Below are 14,725 nucleotides of genomic sequence, written 5' to 3' on the forward strand. Positions count from 1 at the left end.
TTCAGTTGAGTGGCAGGAGTCTGTAATTTTTTTCTTTTTTTTTCTTTTTTGGCCTTCGTTCAGAATGCATGAGATTGGTACATATGCCACATGCCTTTGGTGGTGGAGGTACAAGTGTTCTGTCCTATCCTCGTGAGAGATAGATAGGACAGGTGGCGGAGGGGAGGGGGAGGGAAAAAAGACCAGGAGGCATGAGAGACCCGCAGTGGAAACCCCACATCATCTCACGGGAACCGAAGAAATGGGGGGCAAGGGGGTGGGGGGATGGGGGAAGCTCGGCTTCATGTGCCGCCTGCGCAGTCCCGGGGTGGGGGGGGATTACTTGCATATTTGCTCATGCGCGTGGGGTCCACACATGGAACAGGGCGTAGGGTGAGCAAGAAAAGTCTAGCTGGGTCCCCCGTCGCCCTGGCCGCCCCACCAACACCCAGGAAGCAGTCAGTTCCTGAGAGAGCGGGGCTAGGTGCCCCCCCCTGGGGTGTGTGTGTATGGGGGGGCGGGGGGGCACGCTCCAGGCCTGGGACACATCGAGGGCAGAGGAAGTTCTTCTCCGGCGGTGACCCCTACCCCCCCCGCCGCCAGCATTAGGGCAGGGAGGAGCCGAGGAGAGTGGACACACTGACCGATTCCTTCCGGCTCTTCGGGCGCCCACCCTGGGGCAGGACGAAGGGAAGGGGGGAGGCTGGGGGCGGGGCGGGGTGGGGGACGATGGGCTCTGAGCAGTGAAATGCTGCTACGTGGGAAGAGACACTCCAGACCCGACCCCGCTGCTGCCGTCTGGTAGCTGCCTCGGCGGCCCTCTCCCCCCACCCCCTGCACCACCTACTCCTACTCCTGGGTCCGTTCCACCCCCCCATCCTTCGCCCGACCCCCAGTCGTGGCCCACCACACTGGCCGGGCTCCTCGACATCCTTGGGTTGCAACCGTCAAGGGCAAAAACGAGGAAAGAGAGGAGACAGAGAGGGAGGCGGGTAGGGGGGAGTTGGGCGGGGGTGGGGGTCTGAAGGGGAAGTGGTGTGCGGAGAACAGGGGGCACAGAGGGAATAGGACAGCAACACACAGCACGGCACAGCGGTGCAGACACCCGCCTTCCCCCAACACTCAGGAAGGGGGCTCCCGCCCTGGGTAGAGGGAAGGCGTCTCTGAGGACCCCGGGCCCCTGCCTTCGAAGCCCCTCGTGCTCTTTCCTCGGGAGGAAGCAACAAGCCCCTCCCGGAGAGGATGCAGTTCCCTCGGGGTGTACACGGGGAGTGCAGTTCCCTCAAGGCGTGCAGTTCCGAAGGGCGCCCTGACTCTGGCTGCCTGACTCTCACTCTCTCCAGGCTGACGGGAACACAGAGCTTCCCTGTTCGGGCAGGCCGAGCTATGGGCGGGTGGGGGGGACATCACAGACAATCCAGAACGGCAGAAAAGGTGGACGCGGCCGCATAGTGCTGAGCACATGTGTCGCCCGCATCTCCCCTCTTGAGATATGCACTTTCCTATCTAATGCTGGGGGCAGGGGTAGGGGCGCGGGGGGTGGGGGGCTCTCTCCGCCCTTGGAGAAGCCCGGGTTCTCTCTTGACTGCATCTCTCTACTCTCTCCCACTTTCTCCCCCTCCTCCCCTTCAAAAACCTCCAAATAAAATCTGTTTTACTTCAAAAAAAAAAAAAAAAAGTAAAGTAAAGTACAGGTGGACACGGGTCAGCCCCTTCTGGGCCTGGGCCTGTGGGATCACCTCATGGACGGGAGGAAGAGCATCCTCGCCTCTTCCTAGCCGTGGGGGTGCGAGGCGCCGTTACCTCAGAAACAGGTCTCTGGAGAACGAAGGGCAAGACCCTGAGGGCCCTGAAGAGACAGCTCTCGGGCTCACAGTTTAGAAATGAGACCCCCACCCCTACCCCCACCCCACCCCCCAGGCTGGAGCAATAGCACAGCGGGGAGGGTGTTTGCCTTGCACGCAGCAGACCCGAGTTCAATCCCCAGCATCCCATAGGGGCCCCCGAGCACTGTCAGGAGGAATTCCTGAGTGCAGAGCCAGGAGGAATCCCTATGCATTGCCGGGTGTGGTCCAAAAAGCAAGGAAAAAAAAAAAAAAAAGAAATGAGGCCTCTCACCCCCACCCTCCGCCAAACCTTCTAGAAAAGTGTGGCACCCCAGGGCCTTGGCCCCACCCCAGGACCCTCCCTGAACTGCAGCGACAAATGCCTAGGCAGAACCATCCGTGGCCTCCTTGGACCCATGGCCTCCCCTGGCCTCAACTCTGCCCTGCCAGCTTGGCCTCCGAAGGGCGGGAGGAGGCCCCCGCGGCTGGCCTCCAGGGAGTGACCTCAAACTCTGCCACGAGCAGCATTTCTGGCGTCGAGGGCGATCACACATGGCAAATGGGAGCAACAGAAGAGGGGGGGCGGGGGGAGGCGGAAGGATGGGCCATGGAGAAGCCTGGGCTGGGATGGAGGCGGTGGTGACAGCAGAGAGAGAGAGAGAAGGGGGGGACGGGGGTTTGGGTGGCACGGGGAGGGGCGGACGAGGGCACATTCTCAAGTAAAAAAGTAGACTGGACACAGGCATCAGCAAGTCCCCGAAGGAAGAGGAGTGACAGGGAGAGAGAGACAGAGACAGAGAGAGAGACAGGAGAGAACAAGAGGGCAGGTTACACGGAGTTATTAAATCACCCAGGGTTCTCGGTCGTCCTAAGTCCCGTCCCCACGGTCTCCCTCGGACCCAAGCCAGTGGCCAGCAGCACAGCCCCACTTCCTTGGAACGGGCAGCTCGCCTCGGTACCTTTGCAGGGGAGACCCCGTCCCCCGAGGCCGAGCCTGGCCGGGGCCCTCCCTCCCGCCCGCCCGGACCAGCAGCCGCAATCTCCGTACCTCGTTCAGAGCAGACCCCTCCCCAGGCAGGCAGGCAGGCAGCAGGCAGGGCCGGGAGAAGATGGGGACCGTCCCCCCTCTTCACCCCACCAGCCACCGCAGCGATACTTACTTACAATAACTACCACGATGATGGCGCAGATGGCCCCCAGCATGATCATCATCTGCGGAAACGGAAAGAAGGCGACTCCTTGGCCGTGGGGAAGGAGGGGAGGGCCCAGCAGGGCGAGAGAGAAGGGAAGGGAAGGGCCGAAGCAAGAGCACGGCGGGGAGGGCGTTTGCCTTGCACATGGCCAACCCGGGTTTGAGCCCCTGCATCCCATAGGGTCCCCCGAGCACCGCCGGGAGGAATTCCTGAGTGCGGAGGCAGGAGGAACCCCTGTGCATCGCCGGGTGTGACCCAAAAAGGAAAAAAAAAAAAAAAGAAGGGAAGAGAAAGTCTTCCAACTTTGGGGAAAAGAAAAAAAACTATACGTCTCCAATGTAGGCCTCTGGGGCCACCCCCATCTCCCCTCTCCAAAAAAAAAAAAATTTTTTTTGTTAAATCCTAGCACCACAGTTAAAGCATCTCAGAAACCACCTGATTTGGTTTTTTTTGTTGTTGTTTTTGTTGTTGTTGTTGTTTTGCTTTTTGGGTCACACCTGGCGATGCTCAGGGGTTTCTCCTGGCTTTGCACTCAGAGATCAATCCTGGCGGTGCTCAGGGGACCATATGGGATGCTGGGACTTGAACCCGGGTCGGCCGCATGCAAGGCAAATGCCCTCCCCGCTGTGCTATCGCTCCAGCCCCTCAGAAACCACCTGAAGCCACCAGCTCACGCCTGCTGGCTTTCTCCTGCCGCCTGGAGGCCTCAAAAGGAGGAACCAACTGGATTTTCAGTCTGGCAGCTCATCCCACCCCCTCCCTTTGGGTTTTTGTGCCACACCCTTTGGTGCTCAATGTGCTCAGCCATCACCTCGACCCTCCAACCCTCCAACCCTCCTACCCTCCTTGGACACGAGCCTACATGAGTCTTCCCCGCTGTTACTATCCCTATCTCATGTCTCATCATTAAGGGCTTTATTTCTCCCTCAGAGTTGCAAGGGTTTGTGTTTGTTCGTTTGTTTGTTTGTTTGGTCTTGGGCCACACCCGGGGATGCTCAGAGGTGACTCCTGGCTTTGCACTCAGGAATTACTCCTGGTGGTGCTCGGGGGACCATACGGGATGCCAAGGATGGAACCCGGGCAAATGCCCTACCGACTGGACTATCGCTCCAGCCCCAGAGTTGCAGGTTCTTACAAAGCTCTCTACCCAAGCCGTTGTGGCAGCGAGGAGTTTGAGGGCCAGATAAGAATTTTTATAGAGAGAGGGCTGGAGCGATAGCACAGCGGGGAGGGCGATTGCCTTGCACGCGGCCAACCCGGGTTCGATTCCCAGCATCCCATAGGGTCCCCCAAGCACCACCAGGGGTGGTTCCTGAGTGCAGAGCTAGGAGTAACCCCTGTGCATCGCTGGGTGTGACCCAAAGGGAAAAAAAAAGAATTTTTATAGGGGGAATCCTTGGGGGGAAGGCAGCCCGACCTAATTTAGTCTCAGTTCTTAGGGTGTTCCTATCCCGGGGCTCCCAATTAGTGTGGCTCCGAACGCTAGCTCACCCTGGTGGCCGACTCCGGTAACTGCACCTCAAGGAGCCGGCTGCCTAGATTTCCTCTCAAGCGCCCCATCTCTCTGCTGGGCAGAGATGCTGCGCCAAGAGCCGGGCGGGAAGGAGGAACCCAGAGGGTTTTCTCGTGAAGAAAACTCACCTTGCAGTTTTTCCACCAATACTTCCTCTTTAGCTTGGCAGCGCTGCTCTCGAATTGTGATGCTCCCGCCTGCAAGGCGTCGGCCCGATCATCCAGCTCTGACAACTTCTGGTCTCTCTCCAGGACCTTGTCGACATTGACGCGCATGATATCCACCACCTGGGGGGAAGGGGGGGCACTGAAACGAAGCTGCTGCTGCCGCTGCTGCTGGTCGCAGGGGAACCCCGAGTGCGCCCTGGGTGAGCTCGACTTTGCCTCCCTGAGGCTTGAGCCAACCGCCCTTCCCAACGAGCCTCTCCGCGATCAGTGATCGGGAGTGTCTCAGAGACCTCAGGCATCACCCACCTCTTCCACCTGCGCCTGGGTTTGCTGTAGTCGGCGGTTACTGGTGAGATTAGGAGGAGGGCCAGGAGGACCCCCGCCGGGGGCAGCCCCCTCCGCCCCTTCGGCGGGTGGCTGAGCCGGAGCAGACCTGTGGAGAGAGATGGGCGGAGGGCATTAAAGAAGGAGATGCAGGGGCTGGAGCGATAGCACAGCGGGGAGGGCGTCTGTCTGCCTTGCACGTGGCCCAAGCCGGGTTTGGGTCCCCCGAGCACCGCCAGGAGTAATTCCTGAGTACAAAGCCAGGAGTAACCCCTGTGCATCGCCGGGTGTGACCCAAAAGGAAAAAAAAGAAAAAGATGCAGAAAGAATTACAGGCATCACCCCACCCCTCCCAAGTTGGCCAAAGCAACGAGTTTGTATATATGCAGTGACAACGGAACGGGATCCGAGTTCCGGGGATGAACGGAAGCACGGGGGTGGGGGGAATCAGAGAGGAGCTGATCTGTGGAGACACGGAGAAGGAGCTCAGAGATGTCCAGAGAGGGGATCTATCCTCCACCCCACTCAAAACACACCCCCTCTGCGGCAGTGGCTTCAAGGACGAACGTGACAGGCCCGGGTCTCACTCACTGGCATGCCTCTGTCGGGCAGGAACCTTAAGTGTAAAGTCAAACTGGAAAACAAACCTCAGGTAAGGAGAAATTCAAAAACAGAACCTTCCATTGCGGGGGGGCGGGGGGGGAGTAAAAACAAGCCAATGGGCTGAAGACCTTATTTATTTATTTATTTATTTATTTATTTATTTTATTTTTTGGTTTTTGGGTTACACCCGGCGATGCACAGGGGTTACTCCTTGCTCTGCCCTCAGTATTCACCCCTGGTGGTGCTCAGGGGACCTTGTGGGATGCTGGGAATCGAACCCAGGTCGGCTGCATGCAAAGCAAACACCCTCCCCTACCCGCTGTGCTATCGCTCCAGCCCCCTGTTTGTTTATTTTTACAAAGCCCGGCTAAAAGCAGCAAGGGAACGCTGGCAGGCTGGGCTGAGGGGGATCCACTTCGTGGTTTGTGGTACCCAAGATGCGGCTCTGAGGGTGGCTGTAAGGACAGTCTGGAGCATCACAAGGCTTTTGGCGGTGGTGTGACTCAGGACTGTTGGCTGGGCTGTAGGCAGAGAAGCTGGGGTTTCACGGCGACAGAACTGGGGCCTAAAGCCGTTGTTTTTAGTGATGAAAGTGTTCCAAGAAATAGACCAAAAAAATAAAATAAAATAAAATAAAATAAAAAACGCTGGCAAAAGTCCTCTATGGTCATGCATCAGAAGCATTCTGTCCTTCCCTTTTGGAGACTTGACATCCAGCCTCTGGAATTTCTCCCAGTTCCTTATGACCCAAAAGAAATCTTGCGGTACCCCACCCCATCCGATCCCACCCCACCCCACAGAGTCTTAAAAGGGAATGATCCTACGGGGAGAAAGCGGGATTTTTTTTCTTTTTGGGTCACACCTGGCGATGCTCAGGGGTTCCTCCTGGCTCTGCACTCAGGGATTACTCCTGGCGGTGCTCAGGGGATCCTATGGGATGCTGGGAATCGAACCCAGGTAGGCAGCGTGCAAGGCAAACACCCTCCCCGCTGTGCTATATCGCTCCAGCCCCAGTGGGATGTTTTTAAGGGAAGATTCCTCTCGATGCCCTAAAACACACAGGCTAACCTCCCTTTCTAAAGAATTCCCATGAGGTTTTTGCTGCCAAGGAAGAATCCACAGGCGGGGGCAGGGGAGCTCTCCAAATCTGGGAGGAAATCGAAATTACGGCATTTCTCAATCAGAAGCAGCATCTCCCAAAGCATACCCCCTCGGAGCAGCCCGTGAATGAATGCGCTCAGAGATGAGAACCTTTGCAACAGTGATCAGAAAGGAAATACCTTTGACTATTCACAAGGAATGAATTACCGGGGAGTTTCTCTGCCTGAAGTGAATTTCTTCCCAGGGAGAAAGAGAACCTTCTCCTCAGAGCGGTGATACAGGCAGATTAAACCCAGCGCCTCCCAGAACTAAGGGATCACTTTCTCCCCCAAAGGCACTGAAGGAGGCAAGTGGAAGAGAAAGACAGTGTGGAAGCCACGAGACCCATGCGCTGCTACTGAGCTAAGCAATCTCATTCTCCCGCAAAGGTAGCACATTCATTGAGAGGTGGCTGGTGTTTGGCTTTGGAAGCCGGCCAGGCTGGTGGCACCAATGACAAGACTAAGGTCAGCGCCCGCGTGATGCCCTACCAGCCACCACGCTTTCTCCATCTCCTCTTCCTCCCACATGGGTGCTAATGGGAACCAGTCCCCCTGAGAAACGCACCCCCCTCCCCAAAATGGAATCTGAGCTCTTGGTCCAAGTGCAGGATGTGCACTGTGAGATGGGGGAAAAAAAAAAAAAACAAAGAGAGAAAAGAGTGCAGTGGTTCGAAAGCTTTCGGGGAGCCCATTTTACCCACTGCTTCTGCCAGTTGGAACTACTCAGCAAGAAAACCCAGGGTGAGTGACACACCTTATATAACACAAGTAACTCCCCGCTTTTGTCACTCGGAGCAAGACAGATTCACCTAGGACCAGCCCCAGAACCCCAAGCAGTAATAGAAAAGGGATGTGGAGTGCTCTCCTAAACACACTGAGATCCTGCCGGGAAGCGCCTCTCTCTCTCCCCATAGTTTTCCCCGCGGGAGCCAGCTTCAGGGAGTGATGCTGAAGATGGTCTGAAACTAAATTATTGACCGTGGAAGGCGGGGAAGTTGTCTGAGGCTCCGGGACAGGAAGAGACCTCCTAACCGGGAGGTCTGGGGAGGAAGATGCTGCTTGAATTCACATCCCTCGCCCCGGGTCTCTGGGACTCGCTCACCTGGCGCTGGGGGGAACGGGACAGGTAAGTTCCGGAGTTCTGCCCATTTGCCCGGGTGGGGGGGGGCGGAGGGGGGCATCCCGGCTGGGAGTGGGGCGCAAAGACAAAAAAACCCGGGATTGCAGAGCAAAACCCAAGTGGCTCGCAGGTGTACCCGCGAGTCTTCGCCGAAAAAGTCCTAAGCCCAGACTCCATCCGACAGACAAGAGAGGGGCTGGCCGGGGACTCCTCTCCCGGGATGGCTCCCGGCTCCGCCTCTGCCCTGTCCCCAACTCCGCTGTCCACGAAGACGGAGCCCCGCAGGCGAGACGAAAGGGTGCAGCGGAGACGTGGGACCCCCGCGCCCCTGCCCCGCCCGCGGCCGCAGCCGGTGCAGGGCAATACGGTGCCACCCTCCCACCTCCCCGGGGGTGGCCAGGTCTGGGGGCGGCGCGCGGCGGTGCTTCCCCGCGTCGCCGCAGCTGCTGCAATGCGCCATTTTCCGTCCCGCAGAGTCCGGCGCAGGGGTGGGGGGGCGGTGAGAGTTGGCCAAGAGGCGCCGGGTGCCCACACCGGAGTAAACTCACATGTCTCTGACAAGCAGGGAACCAGGGTCCGAGCCCTCTCCCCGAGGCGGCAGCGAGGCTGCACCCGGCAGGGGCGATGCTGCGGTGCAAGCGGACGGAGGGGCCGCCTCCAGCCGACCCCTGGCGGGAACTCGAGCTGCGGTGCAAGTTACCGCAGCCGCTGAGCCGGGGCCGCTCTTTATTAACGCTGGCCACGCCTCTCGCCCGACGCTAGCTACCCCGCGGTCCAATCCGCGCCCAGAAAGGGCCCCCGCGGGGAAGCCCAGCCCCGGGCCCGGCCGAGCCCGCCCCGTCTCTGCCAGATATCCAATGACAGCGCTTCCCTCACCCCGACTCCCCCAAGCAGTGGTGGCCGCGCGCGTCACTCACGGGCCCGGACTACTGTAGTAGGCGGGGCAAAATCGGAGGCGGGGCGGGGTGGAACTATGCGCCAGCCCCCTGGGAAAGCGGCTCCCGCAGTTGGAATTGGGCCCGCTGGGAGTTTCCAGCCAATGGCCGTGAAGTTTCTGAGCCCGGGCCCGCCCACGGTCCTCGGCAGCCGGCGGCAGCAGCGGCCGTGGGTGAGGCTCAGCTCTTGGTCGCTGGACCAAGACGTGCTGTGGTTGAGTTGTCTGCACTGCTACACCTCCCCGCTGCTGGTCCTTCTGACCGACAGCTCCCAGGAGGCAGAATGCATCCAAAGAGAGCTCTTGACAGAAGGTCCTCCTAGGTAGGTTAACATATCGACTCAGAAACTTGAAAATCTTCCAGTTCATGTTTTGGCTTGTTTTTTGTTTTGGTACCACACCCGACGATGTTCAGGGGTTACTCTTGGCTTTCTGCACTCAGGCATTTCTCCTGGAGGGGCTAGGGGGACCATATGGGATGCCGAGGATCGAACCCTGATTTGCCACGTGCAAAACAAGCTCCCTGTCCGTTGTACTATAGCTCAGGCCCCCTTCCAGTTCATTTTTAACACTCCAATGAGTCATCGAGTTGAAGAAAACCATTCCTTCTTAATAATTTAAGAATTTTCTCTCCTCTCACTTCGCTGTGAACGGTTTGGGCCATGTAGCAGCAAAGGATAGGGTTAATGTTTTGCTAACTTGCTTGATTGCTTTCTGTAACTTGCTAACTTTCTTGTTCAATCTCTGTAAAACAATGCCTTGCAGTATGATCTAAGCTACACAAAACAAGGACCTGTTTCAGGAAATGAAACTGCCCAGACGCCTGGTAATGTCCAGGAAAGGCACAGACATATGGCAAAATTTACTCTAGCAAAGCAGAATGTCACTGATGACCCCCCCCCTTGGTCCCGAAAAATTAGGATGTTGATCTAAGTGACCTGGGAAAAATGAAGATGTTAATCAAAGTAACCTTGGAAAAATGAGAAAAATGAGAATAATGATCAAAGTAATCTTATTTACTAAGGTGTATAAAAAGAGCCTGAACTCTGTATACAGGGCTCTTTCTCTCTCTCTAACCCTCCTCTGCATAGGAGTGAGAGCTGAGTGAGAGCCCCAGCGTGCTGGTCTGAATAAATCCCCTTGCTGTTGCAGAAAGAGTTGTCTCGGCCTGTTCCTCCAGGCAGAGATCTGCTCCACCCTAACAGCTGCTTCTCCCTATTTATTATCCCTTGCCTGGGACTCAGTTGCCACTTTTTTTTATTTCTGCTGAGAAAAAAGAGTAGCAAATTGTGACACAAGAATTCGTAAAACTTCACACTCAAGAGACTGATCCTTGGGGCCGGAGCGATAGCACAGTGGGTAGGGCATTTGTCTTGCACGAGGCCGACCTGGGTTCGATCCCCGGCATCCCATATGGTCCCCCAAGCACCGCCAGGAGTAATTCCTGAGTGAAAAGCCAGGAGTAACCCCTGTGCATTGCTGCTGGGTGTGACCCAAAAAGCAAAAAAAAAAAAAAAAAAGAGAGACTGATCCTTGCGTTTCTATTTGTTTTACAAGTGTCCATGATTTTTCACACTGTATAATCCCCTGTGCCTGCCATCAAGAGCTTTGGTGCTGCAGTAATTCTTTAAAAAGTGTTCCTCTGTTGGACTGGAGCAATAGCACAGCGGGGAGGGCATTTGCCTTGTACTTGACCGACCCGGGTTCGATTCCCAGCATCATTCCATATGGTCCCCCGAGCACCAGCCAGGAATGATTCCTGAGTGCATGAACCAGGAGTAACCCCTGTGCATCGCCGGGTGTGACCCAAAAAGAAAAAAAAAAGTATTCCACTGTAAGACTTTGAAAAATAGTATAGGAGTTAAGGCACTTGCTTGCACAAACCAACCTCGGGTTGGTACTTGTATGGTCCCCCAGGAACCACCTTGAATGGTCCTTGAGCACAAAGCCGGGAGTAAGCTCTGAGCACCACTGCCTGTGGCCCACTCCCCACCACCCGCCACCCTTCCAAATATTCATCTTCTGTATGGAATTTTCTTCCAAGCCTTAGACACCCATTTGGCAATGGCTAATAGTTAATAGTGAAACATCTCAATTTAGGTGTTAAATTGGTAGGGGGGGAAGACTGGAGTAAACCATGAGCATAGTTGTGTGTGTCCCAAAAAGAAACAACAACAAAAAGATAGAAAGTGGGGCTGGAGCGATAGCACAGGGGGTAGGGCGTTTGCCTTGCACATGGCCGACCCGGGTTCGATTCCCAGCATCCCATAGGGTCCCCTGACCACCGCCAGGAGTAATTCCTGAGTGCAGAGCCAGGTGTGACCCAAAAAGAAAAAAAAAAAAAAGATAGAAAGTTAGGGCTGGAGCTATAGTACAGTGGGGAGGTTGTTTTGCCTTGCACATGGCCAACCCAGGTTCGAACCCCAGCATCCCATATGGTCCCCCGAGCACTGCCAGGAGTAATTCTTGAGTGCAGAGCCAGGAGTAACCCTGTGCATCGCCGGGTGTGACCCCCCCCCCAAAAAAGTTATATGCTGTATGATTCTTTTATAGAGCATTCTTAAAATAAAGTAATAGAGATGGAGAACAAATTATGATTGCCAAGGATTAGGAATGGTTTTGTGTAGTCATAGCATAAGAGAATCTTGTAATTGTTCTGTAACCTGATCGTGGTGGTGACTGCAAGAATATACATACATTTTGCTAAAAGCACACACACACACATACAAATGCATGTAAAATAAGTAAAATCTGTGTAGCTCTGTGAATTGTGCCAATGTCAGTTTTTGAATTTAAATTTTTTTCTTTGGGGGCCAGAGAGGTAGTACAGTGGGTAGGGCATTTGCCTTGCACACTGCTGACTTGGGTTCGATCCTCAGCATTGTATATTGCCCTCCCAGAACTGCTAGGAGTGATTCCTGAGTACAAAACCAGGAATAACCCCTAAGCATCTGGGTGTGCCCCCTCCACCCCCCATTGTTTTTCCTTTGGGGCTGGAGAGATAGTACAACAGGTAGGGTGCTTGTCTTGCACACTGCTGACCCGGGTTCAATCCCAGCATACCATATGGTCCCTCAAGCACTCCTAGGAGTAATTTCTGCAGAGCTAGGATTAACCCCTGAGCATTGAAGGATGTGGCCACACCCTGTGGTGCTCAGAGAAAACTCCTAACAGGTTCAGGGGACCCATATGGGATGTGTTAATAATTTTTTTTAATTTTTTTTTTGCTTTTTGGGTCCACCTGGCGATGCACAGGAGTTACTCCTGACTCATGCACTCAGGAATTACTCCTGGTGGTGCTGGGGGACCATATAGGTTGCTGGGAATCAAACCCAAGTTGGCCGCATGCAAGGCAAACGCCCTACCCACTGTGTTATCACTCCAGCCTGTGTTAATAATTTTTTAAAAAATAATTAAAAAAAAAAAAAGAAAACTGGTTTGAAGCACTAATTTGACATATCTCTGAATAGTATAGAAAATGCCAAAAAAAAAAAAATAACTTTCAGGGCCAGAGAGATAGTACAGTGAGTAAGGTGTTTGCCTTATACACAGCCAAACTAAGTTCAATCCCCAGCACCACATATGGTCCCCCAAGCACAGCTAGGAGAGATCCCTGAGCACAGAGTCAAAAGTAAGCCCTGAGCATCGTGAGGTATGGCCCCCAAACAATAACATCAAAATATTGGGCCAAAATACAGAAGGTATCAACAAAATTGCTCTTTTCGAAGGTCACAGGTATAACTGTCTAGTTATATAGCAGAGGGGAAGTGGTGACAGTGCAGACTTAAGAGGGCGAGGGGCTGGAGCAACAGCACAGCTGGGAGGGCGTTTGCCTTGCACGAGGCCAACCAGGTTCGATTCCCAGCATCCCATAGGGTCCCCTGAGCACCACCAGGGTAATTCCTGAGTGCAGAGCCAGGAGTAACCCCTGTGCATCGCCCGGTGTGACCCCCCCCCAAAAAAAAAAAGAGGTGGAGGTGAACCAGACTTCTGAAACTACAATGAATGAGTGGGAACCACATGGAGACGAAAATGAAAGGTGTCACGAATAGATTTCAAAGTTGCTCCACTTTATTGCATAAAGCATACAAATCCACTTCCAAGGAAAAAGTCCTCGTCCCCTTCGGGGCAACAGAGGTGCCGCTTCCACAGTTCTGGGCTTTCTCTTCTACCTGTACTTCCCATGGCGGTTAAAGTGTCTGTAGAGATAGTTGATGCGTTTGTTCAGGTTGTGCAGGTCATCAATGAACATCCGATTTCCGACCATCCTCTTCTTTCGAATGCAACGCTGCAACTCATTCCCCTTCCAACCTCTAAGCCATCTGGGGCCCTTAATCAGGTCTTTGGGGTGTTTTTCAAAGTTTCCTGTGTGATGGAAGAGAGCGAATGAATTGCCAGAAGAGAGAAACCAAAGCCTACCACACACAATTGCATCTTCCTAAGCAGCGCCTATAGACAAGACACACTACCCAACTTTATCAGTGCACCGTGGGAAGCCAGAGCCTTGGGGTTCAAGTTCTGGCACTGCCATTTGCTACTTTTGGGAAAATTACTTAGGCTCTCTGTGCCTCAGTGTTCTTATCCGCAAATGTAAAAGTGAATAGGCTACTAAACGATTTAATCAATTTAATAAATCACTGTCATCCGGTTGCTCATCGATTTGTTCGAGCGGGCACCAGTAACGTCTCTTATCGAGAGACTTATTGTTACTGTTTTTGGCATATCCAATATGGAGCTATCGCTCCAGCCCAATTTAATAAATAAATGTAATAAATACAGGGGCTGGAGCGATAGCACAGCGGGTAGGGTGTTTGCCTTGCACGCAGCCGACCCGGGTTCGATCCCCGGTATCCCATATGGTCCCCCAAGCACCGCCAGGAGTAATTCCTGAGTGCAAAGCCAGGAGTAACCCCTGAGCATCACTGGGTGTGACCCAAAAAGCAAAAAAAAAAAAAGTAATAAATACAGGGCTCTCAGTGCCCAGCATAAAGTTAAGTCATGTGTTAGCTCTTACCCCTCGGACAAGGTACCACTCCTACACAGGAGATTTGCCATGCCGAAATGCTACGCCAAGGAGAGGGTCAGATCTTACCTAGGATCCCGATGTTGTCATACACCCCAAACAGAGCCCTTTTCTCATTCCAACGATCAACCACTTTGGGGGGCGGGAGCGTGAGCCTCACACGGGATAATCCGGGAATACCTACGCATAGCGGAGAGTGGGAATGAATTCGAACCGTTTACTGAGAAGCAGTTCTCGGGCGGTGCTCAGAACAGCCACTTACCCAGAGAGAAGCTTCTGCAGGCGATGGGAACCCAGGCTAGGGCTACCCTGCCTGCCCCGCAGAGGAGGGGCCCTGCCATCGCTCCCCACTCCCCTCTCCGACGGCACGCGGCGGGAGAGCACCAGCAGGCCAGAAGCGATCTCAACGAGAATCTCCTGGCACCTTCCGCAGAGGACTCACAAGCGTTCTACATGGGCGCAGCCATATTGAGCCTCCCCAGGTATCTCCGTGGCGTAGGGCCCGCCCAGGCCCCGCCTCCCACGACCAAGCCCCGCCCACCGAGTTCCGCCGCCTGGTCCCGTTCGCTTCCGGGGGCGCTGGGTGCGCTTCCGGCCTGACCTAGGAAGTTTTGGGGGTGTCCGAGGAGCTGATGGAAACTTGTCTAGGATTCTCTCAAACGGACGTTTCAAGAAAACGCATCCTTTCCTGCCTCTTTGAACGTCCCTCGAGTGTGAGGGAGATGAAGGCCCCGCGCCTGGACCCCCGAGATTCCTTCCTCCCTGCCGTTGTCGCTTTTATCGCCTCTCCTCGGAGCAAAGCTGAGGTTCCGAGAGTGACCCCCCCACCCCGCGCCGGGCGTCGCACTGTAGGGATGCGGGGGCCTGGACTAGGGTTTTCAGGCTTTCCTCCCGTCCTGGA

The 14,725-nt window shown here is 54.9% G+C and overlaps 2 protein-coding genes across 2 annotated transcripts; both read right to left on the reverse strand.

The window, feature by feature from the left end:
* Positions 1 to 5: 5 nt before the first annotated feature.
* On the reverse strand, positions 6 to 8,607 carry VAMP1 (vesicle associated membrane protein 1). Its single transcript, XM_055143115.1, has 5 exons — positions 8,416 to 8,607; positions 4,985 to 5,111; positions 4,640 to 4,798; positions 2,966 to 3,017; positions 6 to 2,537 (listed from the first exon to the last, which is right to left on the reverse strand). Coding segments are annotated over exons 1-5 (357 nt in total). The 5' UTR covers positions 8,418 to 8,607; the 3' UTR covers positions 6 to 2,520.
* Positions 8,608 to 12,850: 4,243 nt separating this feature from the next.
* Positions 12,851 to 14,340, reverse strand: MRPL51 (mitochondrial ribosomal protein L51). Its single transcript, XM_004610452.2, has 3 exons — positions 14,087 to 14,340; positions 13,894 to 14,004; positions 12,851 to 13,166 (listed from the first exon to the last, which is right to left on the reverse strand). The coding sequence occupies exons 1-3, from the start codon at positions 14,163 to 14,165 to the stop codon at positions 12,970 to 12,972; spliced, it is 387 nt and encodes a 128-aa protein (XP_004610509.1). The 5' UTR covers positions 14,166 to 14,340; the 3' UTR covers positions 12,851 to 12,969.
* Between the last annotated feature and the right edge of the window lie 385 nt (positions 14,341 to 14,725).

This window comes from Sorex araneus, chromosome 6 (genome assembly GCF_027595985.1).
Source record: "Sorex araneus isolate mSorAra2 chromosome 6, mSorAra2.pri, whole genome shotgun sequence".
Classification (NCBI taxonomy): domain Eukaryota; kingdom Metazoa; phylum Chordata; class Mammalia; order Eulipotyphla; family Soricidae; genus Sorex; species Sorex araneus.

What these genes read in the sequence shown, in the direction of transcription:
- MRPL51 (XM_004610452.2), bottom strand. Translation starts at nt 14,165, where the DNA reads ATGGCAGGGCCCCTCCTCTGCGGGGCAGGCAGGGTAGCCCTAGCCTGG. An exon ending in CTGCAGAAGCTTCTCTCTGG is followed by an intron (nt 14,005 to 14,086) that starts GTAAGTGGCTGT and finishes CGCTATGCGTAG; the next exon opens with GTATTCCCGGATTATCCCGT. An exon ending in TGACAACATCGGGATCCTAG is followed by an intron (nt 13,167 to 13,893) that starts GTAAGATCTGAC and finishes TCCATCACACAG; the next exon opens with GAAACTTTGAAAAACACCCC.
- VAMP1 (XM_055143115.1), bottom strand. An exon ending in CCCAGGCGCAGGTGGAAGAG is followed by an intron (nt 4,799 to 4,984) that starts GTGGGTGATGCC and finishes CCTTCCCCCCAG; the next exon opens with GTGGTGGATATCATGCGCGT. An exon ending in ATTGGTGGAAAAACTGCAAG is followed by an intron (nt 3,018 to 4,639) that starts GTGAGTTTTCTT and finishes CCGTTTCCGCAG; the next exon opens with ATGATGATCATGCTGGGGGC.